This window comes from Myiozetetes cayanensis, unplaced genomic scaffold, assembly GCF_022539395.1.
Source record: "Myiozetetes cayanensis isolate MyiCay16 unplaced genomic scaffold, myiCay2020 scf5-8, whole genome shotgun sequence".
Classification (NCBI taxonomy): Eukaryota; Metazoa; Chordata; class Aves; order Passeriformes; family Tyrannidae; genus Myiozetetes; species Myiozetetes cayanensis.
Genome location: NW_026087742.1, coordinates 109,943,508 through 109,961,869, shown reverse-complemented (window position 1 = coordinate 109,961,869; position 18,362 = coordinate 109,943,508). Strand labels below are relative to the sequence as shown.

Here is an 18,362-nt window from a genome sequence, read left to right as displayed (position 1 = left end):
CAAATTGTATTTCTCAAACGGTATAATAATTTGTCTGGATTTTTTTCTTTTCAGCCACACTGTGTACTGCTTGCCTCAAAAGAGAATTCAGCCCCGGTAAAGCTTGGTGGCTTTGGGGTAGCAATTCAATTAGGAGAGTCTGGGCTAGTTGCTGGAGGTAAGAAACTTTCCTTCCAAGTTATTTAGTGTTATGCATGTTGTACTGCAGAGTTCTGTTCTTCTGACACAGCCTGGCCTGCGAAACAAGAGCTCAAAAATAACCTGTCACTGAAAACTCTGTTAGCATTGTAAATGCACACAGTTTAGCTAAACTGCTGGTAGAATGTAACGTTGTTGTGCATTTGGGTACTGAGTGTTCAGTCCCTCTAAATGTTACTCAACACAGGCTTACCTGGTTTGATCATAAGAAAGCTGGAAAAAAAAAAAAAAACAAAGAATTTTCCACTTTAATACAATCTTTGGCTTGATTCTTCCGTGCCTGATAAAGCAAAGCAAATAAAAATGCTGTCAGGGTTGAAACGTCTGTCAAAGCAGTTGAGTAAGGACTTAGTGCAGCATCATCAGTGTTCCCCTATGTTTCCTAGGCAATTCCTGTCAGAATGCTGCAGCTGTTTAATAGGAAAATCTTACTAGTTTACACGTGTGACTCTTTTCTGTGTTTTAATATTTCATTGTAATTATTGCATAAGACATCAATATCTTGAGACGTATGTATATTTTTTGACTAAGTGTGTTTTGTTTTCTGTGGATTTTATTTCCTCTAGCTGCCTTCCATATTGTTCCAGACAATAGGGTTATGCTTTAATCAGCCTGCACAGATGAAGACCCAATCAGTTTTCTGATGCTTTCATTGCCAGAGTAGGAGACCACAACAAAAAAAATTTTGTTAGTTTTAATATTTTTTCTTGAAAATGAGTGACTTCCTATCAGTATTGTACTTCTTCAAAAACTCAGATTTCCTAATCCAGTTACTTAAAGTTCTGTGTCAATTTGGCTTTTATATGCTTTTTTTAAAAAAAAAAGTAAAACCAATATAAACATACCAACAGCTTCAATTCCCTTCCAGATGTCTCTGATACCCTGGAAATATCCAAGTATCTAATTACTTACAGAATCTTTTCAAAGAAAATACCCATTCAGTTAAGCTACTGTTGTTTCTTTAATAAAAAGGTCACTCCTTTCTTTACTTTTGTTATGTTACTCAAATTATCTGTACCTCAGCCGCTGCTTTTTTAAGTGATAGTTTCAACACTTTTGTTTAAGATCCTCTCATTTTTCTTCTTTATGTTCTCACTGAGCAACTTTGTCCATTTCTTCTGTTTCAGTTACTCTTCTGGAGGTAGTGAGATAGTTGTCTTGCAAGAAACATGAAGTTCCACTTTGTAAAAAGATTACTGCATTTTTCCCCTGTTTTTCTCTGTATCTTTTGCCTCTTCCATCTCAACTTATGATATATTGGTCTGCCTTTACACACCTTTTTCCCCCTCTCTCAACTGTCATTTCCAATTTGCAGTCTTTCTTTAGCCCTTCTTACTTTCAGCTTCAACTTTCACTCGCTTTCAGGGATATACAGAGTAATTCCTCTTCATTTATATACCATGGAAGGTCTCAGTTCTTTTGCTTGTTTCAAGTTTTCTCCTTAACAGACTCTTTCTCTCTTTCTTCTCACCTCCATTCCAGTCTTTATACTACATCTGTTATCTGGCAGTTCTTTTCCCTCCACAATCCTACCTGTGGGCAGATTACTAGGCAGTCTCCTACAGAGCACAGGCTTCAAGTTTACAATATCACTCATATTTGTTATAGGAAAGTTAACAATACTGACTGACTGAACTGGGCTATACATTTCTTACAAAACAACGTTGGACTACACATTTCTCTAAGAATGTTATCAATGTGCCCTGTGGAAAAGTTTTGTCGTAATAGTAACTAACACTTCTTTTTTCTCAATTGTCTCAGAAGTGAAATAGGAACTCTCCATATAGAGAAGTTTGGGCAGCATCATAACCAACCTATCCACTTTCACATTGCTTTTCTAATTTTTAGTGACAAACATTGATTCAGCTTAACATAATCAGTTATTCCCCTTTTGGCATGGCAATTCCTGTATTTGGCAGTTCACACACCAGAAAAGAGATTCTCTATTAAATAAAAGTGATTATGGCACTAAGGTTCTTTTGCTGACCTAAAACCTCCTGTGCTTCATTTGTGCTGTTTTCTTGCCTTGGTACATTGACACACCTGTGCCTGGCCAGGCCAGATTCTGGGTAGCCCCAGGAGAACAAATTGAAGGGAATTTTCTCCCTCACCATCTTTGAAGCCATCCTTCAAGCACACGGCTTTTGCTTTGTTTGGGACTGCAGATTTTTTTTAACTTAACAAAAGACATCTTTTTTCCAGTGGGCTTAAATTGTTGGGGGTGAGGGGAAGGATTTCTGTAGTAAAGTTAAACTCAGCCCTGGGTATTAAAGGTAGATAAATCCCAATCTTTTGATGTAAGTCCAAAGATAGACTGGTGTGGTTGAGAAGGATTGTAACTATTATGTTCTTTCAAGCAGGTAGATGGTTATTTAACAAAAGTATAAGGGAGCTCATGACAACAAGCTATGACATCACACTAAGATGTCATTAATGGAAATGTCTATGGAACAGATTTTAGGATCATTACTGTATTTTATCAGCTAACAACCCCAGTTGAGTTTATTTTTATCAAAGTTTAATTATTATTAAATAAGTACCAAAAAAAAAAAGGACATAGCCACAACTCCTTTTTCATAAGGCCAGAACGGAAAATGTGAGGAAATACTCTTTGTTCCACTCTGTTTGCCCATAAGCTGCAATGCTGTGAATAAGAAGCCTGTGCTACAGGAAATTGTTTTCATGAGCTGCCAATCTCTGAAGGTCTGTTCTTGCACTTCTTATGATCAGAAGTGGAAAGCTGTGCTAGGTGCTTCACCTGAAGCATCAAAGCAGGTAGTTTGATACGGAATTCTTGCAGTATACACAGTAGTTAGAGATCATCATGATTTATAAGGGAACTCTTTCATGGAACAGCACATAGACAGGAAACAGTCTGTGTTTCTGGTTATGATGCAGCTAGAGTAGTGGAACCTCAGGGAAGTCAGTGATTTAATAGAGCAATCTCACATTATGATCTCTGTCTTCTTCCTTGGACAATTTTTCTTGCAGAACATGGTATGAACTGCCACAATATTTTCTTAAATCAGTGTGACATAAGATTAATCTCATATCAAATATCTTAGATGTCAGGTCTTGGGATTTTTAGCTCATATATGGCACAAAAGTCTGAAGGAACAAAACCCATTGAGTTCACAAGCGCTATTTCCTCCGCTTACACTACTTAAGTTCTCTTGGTTTCAACTAGGGCAGAGAAAAGATAACTGTATAGAACTAAGACATACAAGGTTCTATACAAACCTTACCTGTGGATAGTAAACTACCTTTCACTTTGTATCTTTAGCAGCAAAATGTCACAGGTACCATGATGCTAATCGAGCCCCATATTCATTTTTATGTATTATTAGTTTGCTCCCCTAGGTTGCTTCAAAATCCAGTAGTATCCTACCATAAATTATCATCTTACTGGAAAACATTGTTTATGTTCTTAATAGAAGTACAGCACATAAATACCAACTGCTCTTGCTTCTTTGTCATTTGGCCTTTTAGACTTAGTACAAAAATAACAAAGGAAGGCATTGCCATAATTTTCTCTCTAAATGAGGTTATGGAATGGGAGGAAGGGGAGCAGAGTCCTTTAAGTTCATTGTTTTTGTTTTGTTCTCATCAATGTAAAAATAATCATAGAATCACAGAATTGTCTGGGTTGGAAGGGACCTTTAAAGGTCATCCAGTCCAACCCTCTGGAATAAGAAGGGACATCTTCAACTAGATCGGGTTGCTCAGAGCCGTGTCCAACCTGACCTTGAGTGCTTCCAGGGATGGTGCATGCATCACCTCTCTGGGCAGCTTCTTCAGTGTTTCGCCAAACTGGATCTTCTTGGTGTTTTTATAGACCCCAGTTTAAAACTCCTTTTTTTTTTTTTCTTTTTTAATGTTGGAGTGTTTTTACACTGCATAGATTTTTTTCCTTTTCATCATCAGTGTCTGAATAGTATTGCAAAGCTTTCATTTGTTTTCCAAGGAGTGGTAAACTTTTGTGAACTGAGGTCCTACACTATTATTCTTCTTTCTCTTAAAATGATAGTGTTTTAACTTTTTTTTCCTGAAAATAAAAAACAATGGGAGTCCCTACAAAGCTTTACTTCCAAGAGACTTAGTTTTATTTAAAAGTTACAACTGTGTTTTACAGTCTCTCATAAATTCCAGCTGACTGGTTTGAGAGTGCTAAGAGGAGGCTAATGTGTTAAAAAGTCATCTAGGTTTACTTCCTCCATCACAGTTGTATGGCTGAAAAGGCCATTGAATCAATTACTATAATTTGTCTCATTAGTATGTGAGCTTTGCTTTGTTCGTTTTCTGGACACTTAATATCAAGTTGTCCAGTTGTCTGCTGATGCATCTTTTAAAATATATTTTCTTCAGACAATTTTCTGTGCTGAAGCTGAATTGCCCTTTTTTTCCCTTTTTATTTATCTTTTTTTTTTTTTTAATCTGTTCTTCTTCTCTGTACACCTGCTTTAAACATCTCTATTGTCTGGAGTAATGTGGAAAGGAATTAAGAGTAGGAAAGTATTGACCTCTCTGATCTGTTATGTGTGATTCTTCAATTCCTTCCACATTATTCTGGACATCCCACTCTTTTAGAAACTCCTTAATTTATGAGCATAATTCTTATTACACTATTGTGAGAGGTCAGATGGTGATGTTTATTAGTACCTCACATTTTTTTCCTAAAAATTATTTGTTCCAGTTGTTTCCTTATACATCGTTCAGATACTACTGCTGTTGAAAGACTCTCCTTCTGATATCTTGGTCATCAGTCCCCTGCCTTAGGGATGACAAAATCTGATTGGGTCTCTGTATATACTCTTCTTCTTGTGGAAAGCATAGCCCTATTGTCTGGAATAATATGGAAAGAGTCATAGAAACTAAATTATCAAAGGTAAGTCAAAATTTATCTTTAGTGCTTGTAAATGATATCAGATTGACAGCATCTGAAGACTGAAGCTCTCTGTTTATCCACAGGAAAAATTAGCACAATTAGCAGTTTTATAGATTTGCAGCTGCCTCAAAAATGGCTGCTAAGGAAGTTGATGTCTAGAAGTAAGGTGTTTAATGTCTGTACCTATCCAGGCACTGAGTGCTTCCTAAATCAATAAACACTTTGATGTAGGCATTTATTTACGGTGAAATGGATGGAGACAAGTATCACATTAACTACTTACCACTGATGAGTCTTTACATATTGATGATTTTCAGTTAATATCACTCTAGAACAGATAAGAAGAACGTAAAAGCACAGACTAATTCCAGTCAGTTTAGTTGGCATCTAAAAATCCTGTGTGTATGCGTGCATGCAATATATATTTAATTAAAATGTTATTTTCTCATGGGCAGTCATTCAAATATATCCATGATTCTTATATCCTGAAGAATAAAAGGCCTGTGGAAAACAGAAGTTATCTGTTAAAGAGAGGAAAATGCCTTTACTTACTATTCTTAGTCTGCCTCCAAAAAGATGCAGAGCTTCTCCCAAAACACCAAAGAAAATTCAAAAGCTTCTAAAATATTTTGAAATAATTGAACTGTTGAGAACAGCTTTAAAATTTTACACAGGACATGTCTCGAAGGCAGATATTCTACTAGATAATTTTCAGCAGAAGTCATACATGGTCTAAAAAGCAAATGAGTATCCATTAGGCAACTATGGTGTCTGTAGGTTGTATTTGTCCTGTTACTGATACTCACCTTATACAGTTCTTGTAGTTACAACATCGGAAAAGCCCCAATCTGTGTAAGTTCATGTGTGCACTTCAGTGACTGTGCTGAGCTCAGTGCAGTTCAGAGGCACAGCTCAGTAGTCCTTGCTCAGGTCAGTTTTTTTAGAATAACCTCGAAATCATCGTTTGCTCCTTTGCTGACCCCAGTGAAGTGGTCCCAAGGATGACAGCCAATTTTAGCCTTTTTAAATTTCTAATACGTGTACACATACATATGCATTTTTTTATCCTGCTTGACTGGATGGTTCATTCTCAACCACTTAAGTTTCTGCTTGTTCTGGGTTTGCTTTTTCATGGACATAAAGCTGTGATTTCTGCTACCACCACCCCCTCATCTAAAGTGTCAGAATCTTGGACACAGCACTAAAAAGGTTACAAAATCAAACAATTCTCTAACTATTTTCACTAATTATAATCTAGCCAAGGTAAATGGCAGGATTCTATTAAGTCAGCCTAGTCTTCTTTCTCATTTCTTTTGTATTTGTGGAGTTCTCATTTTAGATGTAAAAGCCAGTATTAAGGTTTAGTAGCACTGATTTTTCAGCTTGCTGTTAAGTAAGATCTGTTTTTCATCTAGTTTATAGCAGCAGCCTGTTGGGGATTTAAGCTGCCCTGTGGTGTGTTTCCTTCTACTGAGTCACTCTATTCCTTCTGCTCAACATCAAGCAGTTTGTCAAAGTGGGTCTTTATGGTGTCCTGGTTTTGAACCAGGCCAAGAGAGATCCAGTTCCACCTGGGATGGAAGAAACACCTTCTGACTTCCAAGTGAGGAGAAAGAAAATGTGTGATGATCAGAGAGGGACAGTGTTTTTTAACTGTAGCTCGTCAGTTTGTATTCAAGTGAACATGCAGCCTCACATTCTGGTGTGAGATCAGCAGATAAAGAAAATATTTATTGGAAATGCACATTAAATCAACATACCTATCATTTGATACAGAGGATTCATAGTTTCGTTAGCTACTTTATCCAGAAAAATGTATATCTCCCCAAAGTTTCATGTCTCTTTTTAGCTCGTTTTGTCCTTGTGATATCTTGTCTTCTACTGGTATCTCCAGTTTATCTTTGTAATCACTTTCCTCTTGACTTGCCAGATTATATAATAGCAATTATAAAGCCTGGTGGGAAGGCAGAATTTTCAGAGTATATATAGTTTTCTATTCATATTGATTAAAAATATTTAAACGAGCTTTAGGACCCACAAGTGTTTTTTTCAGCATATGAAAAAGGTTACAGTGCTCCAAAATGGCAAACGGGTCCCTCTGCACCCAAGTTGTCAGGAAGTCACCATTGAGATAAACAAGACTTGGGTAAGCCAGGCTGCTCTGTGGTCTTTGATGATCCTCTGCACTAAAGGTTTCCAGCCTGTGGTGAGCACACCGCTAATGTCACGTGGGCAGTCTGAGGGATAGACAAATGCTGGTTGAACAGGCAGGTGTTGCTGCTCGTGCACAGGCATAGCCTGATGCAGAGCTGGAAATGTTGATGCTTTTGCTGTCACAAGTGATGGTATCCTAGGAGGAAAAAAAAAATGAGGAAACCCTAATAAGTTTATAGGCACATTAACAAAAAGCAAAAACACTGAGTTATCAACAACTTATGCATATTGGATTTATATATAATTTCCATTTTGCTTCCCTTCCCCGTCACCAGGCATCTAAATGAGAGAATCATCTAAGGAGGTAATCTTTACCTCATATTTGTGATCTTGAATATTTGGCTTCAAGGTTTATCAGTTAGGCTGAAAGCCTATAAGCCTATAAATTGTGTATAGACAACCAGAAGAATTAGTAATTTTTCCCACGTCCGTCTCTGTCTTTCTCTGTCCAGAGTTAAATATCCTTCCTCCTCCCCCAGTGATATGAGGGATGAGCTGGACTTGCAGCATCTTGCTGTTTTTTTAGTTCTTTAGCCTGGAAAGGAACTGCCCTTTTGCTGTCAGGTCAGCCTGGATGTTTTAAGATGCTGACCTAGGTTTAACACAAATTTGAAGAAGTTTGACAGTGATGTTGTTCGTCCTTAAGAATAGTATGGTGAAAAAGGTGACATCTTTCTGTCAATTTTTTTAATCCTTTAGATGGAAAAAGGAGTGAATGGGGCTAGTTAACAGAGCATGGTTAGATTGTATTCCTGCTGTAGGTGGGATAAACAAACAATGGTCTTTACTCAGCTACTGCCAGATAGTCTCCTAGGTGTTTGTTACCACTGCTGTGACTTAGCTAACTCCCATGGCAATGGTGTGCAGGATGGGTTAGTCAAACAAGAATCTCTTTACAAGACAAAACTGAGTTAAATACATGCCCCTGCAAACACCTCACATTCTCTAGGCTGCATTTGAAACTCCCCTGGCCTGCAAAGAGGTGCTGCAAGCCTTGAATGGAGCCTCTGATGTCCATTGTATTTATCAGTGAGCAAAAATAATTTATGAAGGGGGCATAAGGGATGACAGTTTGCTACATTTGTGGGGTTTTTTCTGCTGTTGGTACTTGATGGAACCAGGGTAGTCCAAAGACTACAGTGTTTGTAAGTGTCAGTGATGATCTGTTCGTTCAAAGCCTAATTTTTGCAGTGGAAACAAAATTCTTTACAATGGGAAACATTTATATGGAGAGGTGAAAAGTTAAATGCTTTTATTTAGCTTAATGTGCTACATAGAAATAAATATACATTATTCTAATAATTTTGTCCACTAAACAGATCAGTACTAAATAAATTTTGTTTCTGTGGGAGTACATTCACTACCAGTCCAAAATGAGCACTGTCCCAGAACCATTACTGAGTGACACTCCTTGAAAGCACCTTGTGAAACGAATCAGCATTATCTTCTTATGTGCAGTAAGACATTGCCTGCTTCAAATAAATGAACAACACATTTGCTGGCATTTTGCATTTTTGTTGGCCAGAGTTTGGGCAGAGCATCAGAACAAACTGTGCTCTTACCAATTAGATGTTGCTTTTTCAAGTTAGCAGTGTAGACTAGAGCTCTGCAATATCTTTGTACTTGCTCTCTGGCTAAATAATTCCTGTTTCAAAGGTTGTCCAAATGGATGGGTTTACTTTTATCTGCCAAATTTCACCAAAGAATCTTAGTGCCCTTATGTAAGTCTTGTTTCACAGTCTGCCAGGTAGGATAGAATATTCCTCAATTTATAAAAGTATGAATTAAGCAAAAGGGAAAATACTGACTCTGTTTCACTGGATATATTTAATAAATACTAAACTTAAGGAAAAAAGCATAGTGTTAAAAGCTTAACCCATAAACAAAATTTATTGAAACTGTTTTAATGTAGTGGAGTGATATTCTTTATTTCCATGTTTGACACACATCACTTTGACTAAATTTTCTTTTTTATTTCCATTTAGGACGTGTAGGAACACCTCATTTTATGGCCCCAGAAGTGGTAAAAAGAGAACCATATGGGAAACCTGTAGATGTTTGGGGTTGTGGCGTGATCCTTTTTATCCTGCTAAGCGGTTGTTTGCCTTTTTATGGAACCAAGGAAAGATTATTTGAAGGCATTATTAAAGGCAAATACAAGGTAAGTGATGGTATACCTGAATCCTTTTCCTGTGAGATAAGCTCTGCTGGTAACATTTCTGTAAGTTGATTTTTGTATTTAGCCTGATTTAGATTTGAAGCTTATAGAAGTCTGTTGTGCAGGAAGAGAGATCATTTTCTCTCTCCAGTCTGTCTTGTTCCTGCTGTGTTTTGTGACCAATGTTAGAAATTAGAATACAGAAATATTTACTCAGATGAAATAATAAATGGCTGTAACAACTAGCTGTACATTGAGCCCAGCAGGATTACCTGAGGTTTATCTGTGAAGTGTATCATACTGCACGTTACCTTAGGTTTATAGATAATTTAAATTTTCTTATCTAAATCCTCAACAAAGAGAACTATCATAAACATTGGTCATCATATATTGCCTTGATTTAAACCCAAAATGCATCTTACTGTGCAAATGCAGTTAGGCATTTTTCTTTTCAGTAGAGTGTGTAGTGAAGTGCAGCTGATGATTCAAAAGGAGCCACTTGCAACCTCAAGCATGTCAATGTGCACGCAAGAGAAGTGTCTTTCACAGCATCAGCATCCCAGACTATTAAGGAGACAAATTGAAAGCTTCAACTTCACTGGTTTTGTGGTTTTGCCTAAAGATGAGCTTCGTAACCAAGCTTTGTAACAAAGCTTAGCTTTGTAGCTGAGGTGACCTTGTGACCAAGGTCATGCACGAGCTCTGCGTTAGCAAATGGCAAATGGAAACTCTGATAGTCTCTAATATGAAGTATGATATTAGGAAGTGTTTTACTATGGGAACTTAACAGGAGTCTGCCAAAATGTAGGTGACAGCAGTGTTACTGCACTTGTTAAGGAGCACGTTTTTCATTCTTTAAATTTTGTATTCCTAGAAACAGCAGCATTTCTTCGTGGGATTGCATAGGCTGGTAGACGTTCCAGTTTCACTTTATGGCAGATTTCTTTTTGGAGTCTCTTAGGCAGCTAAAATCTTCTGGAATTGTACAAGTTAACTTCTCTTTGTTTTAAAAAAAAAAGTTATGTCCAGCACATCGTGTCCTCTTAGTTCCTTTTCTGTTCCTGTTTCCACAATAACATGTCTATTCAGTGAAAATACTGTAAGGATTTTAAAACAGTCTTGCTGCAAATTTTCAATTACCTTCATTTCATTAAAGAAATGACAAATCACAACTATTAATGTGAATTTTATAGCCAGATAATGTTCCTGAGTGCCCCAATTTAAAGTTGTCGTTTTTTGTAAAGACTTATTTTAAATAAAATGGACCTCTTTAAATGAACAGATTATAACACTGAAAAGACTCTAGTTATAATTTTGAATTTTCATTTAGTACCTTGTAAAGTTAGCAGTCTATCATTAAATAAAACTTAAGTTCTTAATAAATTAAAGAAATCCTAGAAATACCATAAGGATATAATCCTTAATATTACATGAAGAATTTTCTCTACTTTAGTATGGTTTTGTTGGGCATCCATAATTTTGACTGGTTGGGCACAAGCAGAAAATATATTCTAAATGATCCTTCACATTGCTGTCTCCTAAGCATTAAGTTCTACACTAAAAAGTTGTATTGTGATCAGTGTGCTTTCCTAGTGGCTGAAGATGCTCACCTATTGTAAAGTTGAAAGGAATTTATTGGTAAGAGCTGTTGTCCATAGTACCAAGACCAAAATAGTTCACAACAAGCATTATCTTACTCCCTTCTTACTCAGAATCACTGGCATGAAATTGTGGGTTGATACAGATAGATTGCCATGCCATTCCTTATATTGATTTCAGAAGTAGATTTAATTTCTACATTTATCTTATGCAATAGTTAACAGTCAGACAAAGCTTAATTTTTACTTTTTTTGGGGGGGGGAAGGGTCACTTTTACCTAAACAAAATGTAGAACAGGTAGAAACTTATACTGTAATTATAACATAATACCAAGAATATGTCAGGTTTTATGTTTTCAATTTTTCTGTCATTTTGATAGCAACTAGTGTACAATTTACTACAAGTTATTAAAAAACTTAGAAACTTCCTTTTACATTGTTTTCTATGTTCTTGTTACTGATTTCATGTCTTTTTTTCTTGCTTGTAACCAGATGAATCCCAGGCAATGGAGCCATATTTCTGAAAGTGCCAAAGATCTGGTACGCCGCATGCTTATGCTGGATCCAGCAGAAAGGATAACAGTATATGAAGCACTGAATCATCCCTGGTTAAAGGTAGTAAAAGCAGCTGTTTACACACCAGTTTCTTCTTCAAGGGAGAAAAAAGATTTGTTTCTTTGCTTCTCTGAGCTTTTCAAAGGAGAACTGTGCAAAATGTGGGAGAATTTACTTTAAATGCTTTGTAGGGTTAGAGCCTGAGATTTTGATAATTGCTAGGCTTGAACTCTTAAAAGTGAGAGTGAACTCAGCTGGACACCTTCAGCAGCATCAGGGAGTAGGGCTTAAAGAAGGTATTAATGTGTCTTTCTGTGCCACTCAAACTCCAGAGAAATAATTTATGATCTCCTTTTCGCTCAGTCCTAAACCTCTTTCCTATTATGCTTGTAGCCATGCAGTCTGTTGCAGGACATTATGCCACTGAACTGTGCTGCTTCCTTACATTAGATTCCTGAAATATCCCACCAGAGTGAAGGAAATATGGAGTGTAATGTTTCTCAGAGGCCACTGGGATTGCATAAAATTAAATGATATCTGGTAATCAAATGATTTTTCAGTGGTGTCAGAATTTACAGCACAGTTTAAGCCAGCCGAGGAGTAGTTGCTGAACACTGAAGATCAACAACAGGAGCAGGAGAATATTCAGCTGTAGCTTCTCAGCAGTCCCATCAATAATCTGTGCTAAACATTGGGGTTGGAGAATGATGGGTGTGCTACAGATTAATAAGGTGGCAAGTCCTTGTTCAGAACATTGTATTTTATTTGGCAGAAGGTGATGAATTAACTATTTTTCTTTGTTATCCTCTACTTCTTTCCTATAGTGTAGGTCAAGGTTAGAGAGAGTCATAATATCATTAATTTAAACAGGGCACTTGTTTTAAAAGGGTGCTACTCTGAATTGGTTGTTTGCTCCACCTGAGACAAACAGTGACACAAAGAAACCCACAAAAACAGAACCTGGGAAAGACAGGCTCATATGTTCTTCTCCCTCCAAGTAAATGGTCGTTCTTCCATTTCTTTGGTCTCTGGCTCTGACTCTTTTATTCCAAGCTGCAGAATGTTCTAGCTTATAAAAGGAGCTCAGGAGTGTGCATCTCTCAGGAATAAGTGGTTAAGGCAACTCTTTTGAGTATTGGGAAATTGCAGGTTCAAACCATTCCACATAAAAGGAGCCAAAGTTCTGTCTGTTCATCTGGAGCTTACATAGTGTATCAAACATCAAGGAGTATGGAAAGGGACAGCATGTGTTGTAATCCCAAATGATCTTACTCCAGTCTGTGGTTAACACAGGTGATCTGTTTCTACCTGCTTGGAATTTGACTTTTTCTTCACTTTGTGAGCTTACCCACATTTAGATGCCAAAGCAAGGGTTTTACTGATGATTATTTTGGGAGAAAAACTTGTAATTTTTTGTTGTTTGAGCAACTAAGCTGATCAGGCTTGTTGAAAAGGCAGTTCTGTAATGTGAACGTGCAAGGTCTGCTTATATAGCTCAGCACCTTTGATATCTGTGATCTTTTTCTGGTCTTGTCATTATTTGTTGAAATTCATGCAAGGAAAGAGAACATTTAGTTTGAGACAACTTTGTTTCCAAGCTCAGACCAGCATTCTACCAGTCAGTCCTCCCATTTTTGGCTATGGTAAACAGCCTTCCCTGCTGACTCAGAGCTTTCTCCTAAACTATTTATAGATCCAAAAACAGCATGAGGCAGAGGCATCTCTAGTGTTGTAGAGTGACTGAATTACTTCTGGCAGTGATTTCACTCTGATTCTGGAGATACATGTGATAAACATTTATGTTAAATTAATAAGTGTGTGTAGCTTCTGTGAAGATTTGGAGCAGGATAAGACAGTAGGCAGCTGCTGCAAGTTTTGTCCTTATTGTCACTGCAGTTATTCATTGCAGGCTTTTTAATCTGCATCTGCAATGGAGAATTCTTCCTATAAGCCATCACCTGGTGTCGCCAGCCATCCTAACCCATCTCCCAAGCTTACCTGAAGTGTCAAGCACCCCTTAAAAGAGGGCTTGAACATGTTGGTTCACTGGGATTTGTGAATCCCAAGAAGCAGAACTACTTTCTACTTGCAAGCTTCAAAATTCAGTGCTAGCCAGAAACTTGACTAACAGCACAACAATAAAACAAAAAGACTAAGCTCTACAAACTGGGAAACAAAATTACTGAAAGAAAATATCCCTGACCCAAGTTCAGAATTCTTTCAAAGTATTTTAATCCCTTTTAGTTTCTTGAAGTTTTCCTTAAGTTGCAACAAATTCTCATTCTCCTTAGGATAATTAATAGCTGGTACATTTTTTATCTGGTTTCTTATTGTCAAGAGAATATGAAGAGCTTGTATTTAATGTTCTTTTGGTTTGTTTTTTGTGGGTTTTTTTAAGGAGAGAGATCGCTATGCATACAAGATTCATCTTCCAGAAACAGTAGAACAATTGAGAAAATTCAATGCAAGACGAAAACTAAAGGTAAAGTGAATGTAGTGTTAATATAATTGTGTAACTTGAATTTTGTGTGATACTTCATTCATTTTAAAAGTGCTAAGAGAAATCTATGAAGTTGGCAATGAAATGAAAGTTGTAAAGGGCCTTTACAGATGCTTATTGCAATGATGATTGTTAAGGATGCTCATCCTTTCTCACTGCATTCTCACTGCACAGTTTTCAAACTAAATTTCAGTGCAAATTGTCTGGTATCAACAAAGGTGTATATGAGGTCTTCATCTTTAATCAATTCATTAATCCTGTGTAATAGGAATTACTAGAGAGGAGAGAATAGTACAGTGCCTTCTGTTATTATTTTGTTACATTTATAATAACAGGAACATATATTTTAATGTCTTTTTCAAGAAGAACAAATGTGTCTTCTTCAGTTTATCCTCTTTATGTTTAACTACACACAGGATTATTTCCTAGCTGAATTGAAAAGACTGTTAACATTTTAGCCCAAAACAACATGGTTTCTCTTCAGTTCCTCTCTTGGAAAGTTTAGGCGAAACATTTTTAAGTTCACTGAAAGGTTGAGAAAATTCTAACAGAAATGTAGAGCATTGCAGTCCATGAGTTGTTTTACAGTTGGTAATAAAACACAGAATCAGGTATACACAAGGAGTTGCTGCTCTGCAAAAGTTTAATGTAGCTGGTGATTAGGATGCACCAGTTGCATAATTCATGATAAACAGCACTTTCTCTTAGGTGATTTGTATGTCCAGGTAGTACTTTCATTAAAATATTAGCTAGTACATTTTAGAATACGAGCTGGTTTTCTGCTCTAGGTACAGTTTCAGATATTTCCCACATTTCTTCTTGGGGAGACCCCTATATTTCATCTCCTGAGAGCTTTTATACCTTTGCTGGTTTTTATACCATTTTATCCAAAGCACTGTTCTGCAGTGAGGCATTAAAACATGAGTGGTTAAACTGTATTTAACTTGAACAAGTAAATATATGTCAGAGCAGGTAGCTCTGACTTTGTTACTTCCATGTAACAACTCATTCTGGGAGTGTCAGATTATCTATGTAATTGTACTATTTTTATATAGATATATAATGGTATATTATATGATTTATTATGGTGCTGTCAGTGTCAGATTCTGACAGTTTTTCAGATAACAACATACTGTTTTACTTTAAAGAGTGAATTTCTATATTTGCTAAGCCAATTGGTCTAGGTAAAAGAGAAAAAGAAATTAGTTATTTTGTTACATTGCTCTATGGGATTTTATACCTCAAAGTTATTATTTTAAGGTTACTTGCATACTTCTCATACTTCCTGACAAAGGATATTTTGACTGTTTATTAGTGTGTGACCAGCACTTCCATTAGATATGGTCACTGATAACAGGGAAGCAGAGCTGAAGACTCTAAAATTTATTTTATCTTCACTGAGAAGGTCAACACACAAGAGACCTCGGGAGACTGAGTGATCCAGGGTGTCTGGAAATGTTTCATTATCCTTCTTTGTGTAATTTAGGCTGTGTGGGTATTTTTATTCAGGGGGCAGTACTAGCAGCTGTGTCAAGCCACAAATTCAACTCCTTCTATGGTGACCCCCCTGAAGAGCTGCCAGACTTCTCTGAAGACCCCACCTCCTCAGGTATAGAAAGTACATTTATTGCAGTCAACCTGTCTTAATTCTGTACTGACTAGACTACCAAGTGTTTAGTAATTTCTTGAGATTTCATAAAATTTAATATTAAGCGAATGTTTACATGTGAAAGAATAAATAATTTTCAGTCTTGGTGGTGTTCATTACTGGCAGAACTGAAGAGAAAATCTCTGCACAGTTATAAGTTTCCACAGAAATTCTGATTTTTTTATTTGTTCTTGTGTGTACATTACAAATAACAGTATAACCTCCTGTTTCTCTTTATATTACTTGAGTACAAAAGCTTATTGAAATTTTGTCTTTAATTCTTAGGCAGGAGCAAAGTTCTTACTAATAGTTATATATAGAAAGAAACCACCGTGTACCAAATTTTCCTGACCTCCTGTTTTAGAGAGCAATGTGATTAAGATGTCTTCTCTTTAAAGCACACTGGACAGTGTTTCTGACCCCCAGATATTCAGAGAGAGACAATACATGGTACTTCAGGGCCCTCCCAACATGCTTGGGATAAAATTTGTGCTGTGCTGTGAGCTGGGCCTTGGGCAGGACAGTGATCTGACTCAAGCAATCCTTTTGTCCACAGTCCATATTCAAGAATTTAAATAACCTCCCCTCTGTGTACTAACACAGCCCTGTCATAGTTATGTATCTTAATTTGACATAGCATTACTTAATATATTTGCAGTGCAAAAGTCTGAGTTGGTCTATCTGATCTAAAATCAGGATTTAGGATCGAGTTTAATGAACTTCTGAGGAAAACTGGAGACCAAAAGGACTCTCTCTTTTATTTTTCTAAATAACCAAATAGTACTGGCAGAATATCTTAGCTATATACTGACTTTACTAGAACACATTTCAGGAACTTAATTGCATGTGTTGATCTGCTGTGTGATAATTCTCTTTCCCAATATTTTTATAGGTGAGAAAATTACCTACTGCATGTATTAATCACACCTTTCTTCTCTTTCATATGAGCAAGTAATTATTACAAATTATTTCAGTGTCATTGATATAAGAATGGGAGTAAATTGGTTTTTGTTGAAATTCTTCAATTTCACTTCTTGGAATTCAAGTTTGAGTCCTTAAAAGATTGCTTTGTCCATAGGCATGCACACTGTTCATAATTTCCACAGAAATGAATAGGAACCTCAGATCATTTATAGCAAATGGATAATCAGAGCCTCGTGGCTTAACTTCAGGCAGACAGCTTTTAAATACTTGATGTACTCGTAGTTAAAGATCTACCTATGCTTTTAAAGAAAGAATAAGTTGGTTTTACTTCACCTAGAATTACTTGCAGTGCCTTTATTTTTGTTTCCATCTACTTCCCCCATTTGAATAGGGAATAGCCACCAGCATGATTGGCAGTGGCAACTTTCCTAAACTGAAAACTGCAGTTCCTCTTTCCAGTTTCAGTCTCACATCAACAGGACATGTGTCTTCCTCAGTGATGTAATTGCAGATATCAGTATAGAGGAAATGCACAAGTTCTATTTTTTTCTGCTCACAGAACACTTGAATCCAGTACACATGTTAAATTCTACAGAATATCTGGGCTGGATCCACTGTTATCTTGTGTTCATCTCTGAAATAACCGAAACATTAGCTTGGATTTTTCAGGACAGGGTAGTTATTCTCTAAAATAACATTGTTGATCTCTCTGATGGGAGATCACAGTGATCAGGAAACCATGCTAAGTGTGTGGTTTTCATGATGTTTGTCTGACCAACTACATTAGCTGATAATATATTTAATATTGCAGGATAAACACTGAGGCTTGCAAGCAAAGGTACCACAACCCTGACAGCTTATGAAGTTGCTAGATGTGGAAATCTATTTTGTTTCCTCTTCAGAAGTACACTGATAAAACTTTCAAAATTTCAAGCTTGTAAAGCTCTGGTGATGATTCTAAAACCGACTAGTTTATAGAAATTAGACATAAAACTCTTAAATTGAAGTAGAAGCTTGACTATCTTAAGGTAATTTAAATTTCCTTCCCGACATCTCATAAAATGTTATTCCAGATCATAAACTCTAATGAAGAGTGTTTAATATTTTAAGTGTTGTTGCCTGTTTAATCCTCCCATAAAATTTCATGAGGCTTATTATTGCAATTAAATGATTTGTTAGAAATAGGCAAATGTGGAACTCGTTCAGAGATATTTCTCATACAGAAATATAAATGCTTGTTAGGTTATGCAGATTATGTATCCTGCACTCCAGGTTGTTCCAAACACAGAAAATCTCAGTTCTGTCTTTTTTCCAAATTAATCTAGAGGTGTTCTTCCTCAAAGTTCAGTGAACTTGGGATTGCTGGAACCTTTGAGCATCTTCTAATACTACCAGAATATTAGACTGGGATATGAAGGTTCTACAAGTAGCAAGTCAGATGGCCTTTGTAGATGCAGAATCACAAAGGATATTCTTGTTAGAGAGCTTTTCAGTGAGGGTCAGCAAATTGCTTAACTACATTAAATGGGAATGAACAGAGATAAATTCCATTTAAAGTCAACCAGGTAATTTTCTGCACACATCTTCCTTTAATTTGTACAGAGTTTTGATAATTCTTGGTTCCCACCACTTGTTCTGGGTGATTGGTTTCCTTTTTCATCAGCAACCGTCCTCTGAAGATC

General features: G+C 36.6%; 1 protein-coding gene across 9 annotated transcripts in view; it reads left to right on the top strand.

Moving 5' to 3' along the window:
• Positions 1-18,362, top strand: part of CASK (calcium/calmodulin dependent serine protein kinase) — a 198,630-nt gene that overhangs the window by 113,008 nt on the left and 67,260 nt on the right. For 8 of the 9 annotated variants that reach the window (XM_050331457.1, XM_050331456.1, XM_050331455.1 and 5 more), the window contains exons 6-10: positions 55-157; positions 9,283-9,458; positions 11,546-11,668; positions 14,007-14,090; positions 15,618-15,717. In XM_050331457.1, coding sequence (XP_050187414.1) covers positions 55-157; positions 9,283-9,458; positions 11,546-11,668; positions 14,007-14,090; positions 15,618-15,717 — 586 coding nt within the window. Of the gene's footprint in view, positions 1-54; positions 158-4,937; positions 5,084-9,282; positions 9,459-11,545; positions 11,669-14,006; positions 14,091-15,617; positions 15,718-18,362 lie in introns of those variants that run through there. The other variant, XM_050331458.1, reaches the window with a different exon arrangement.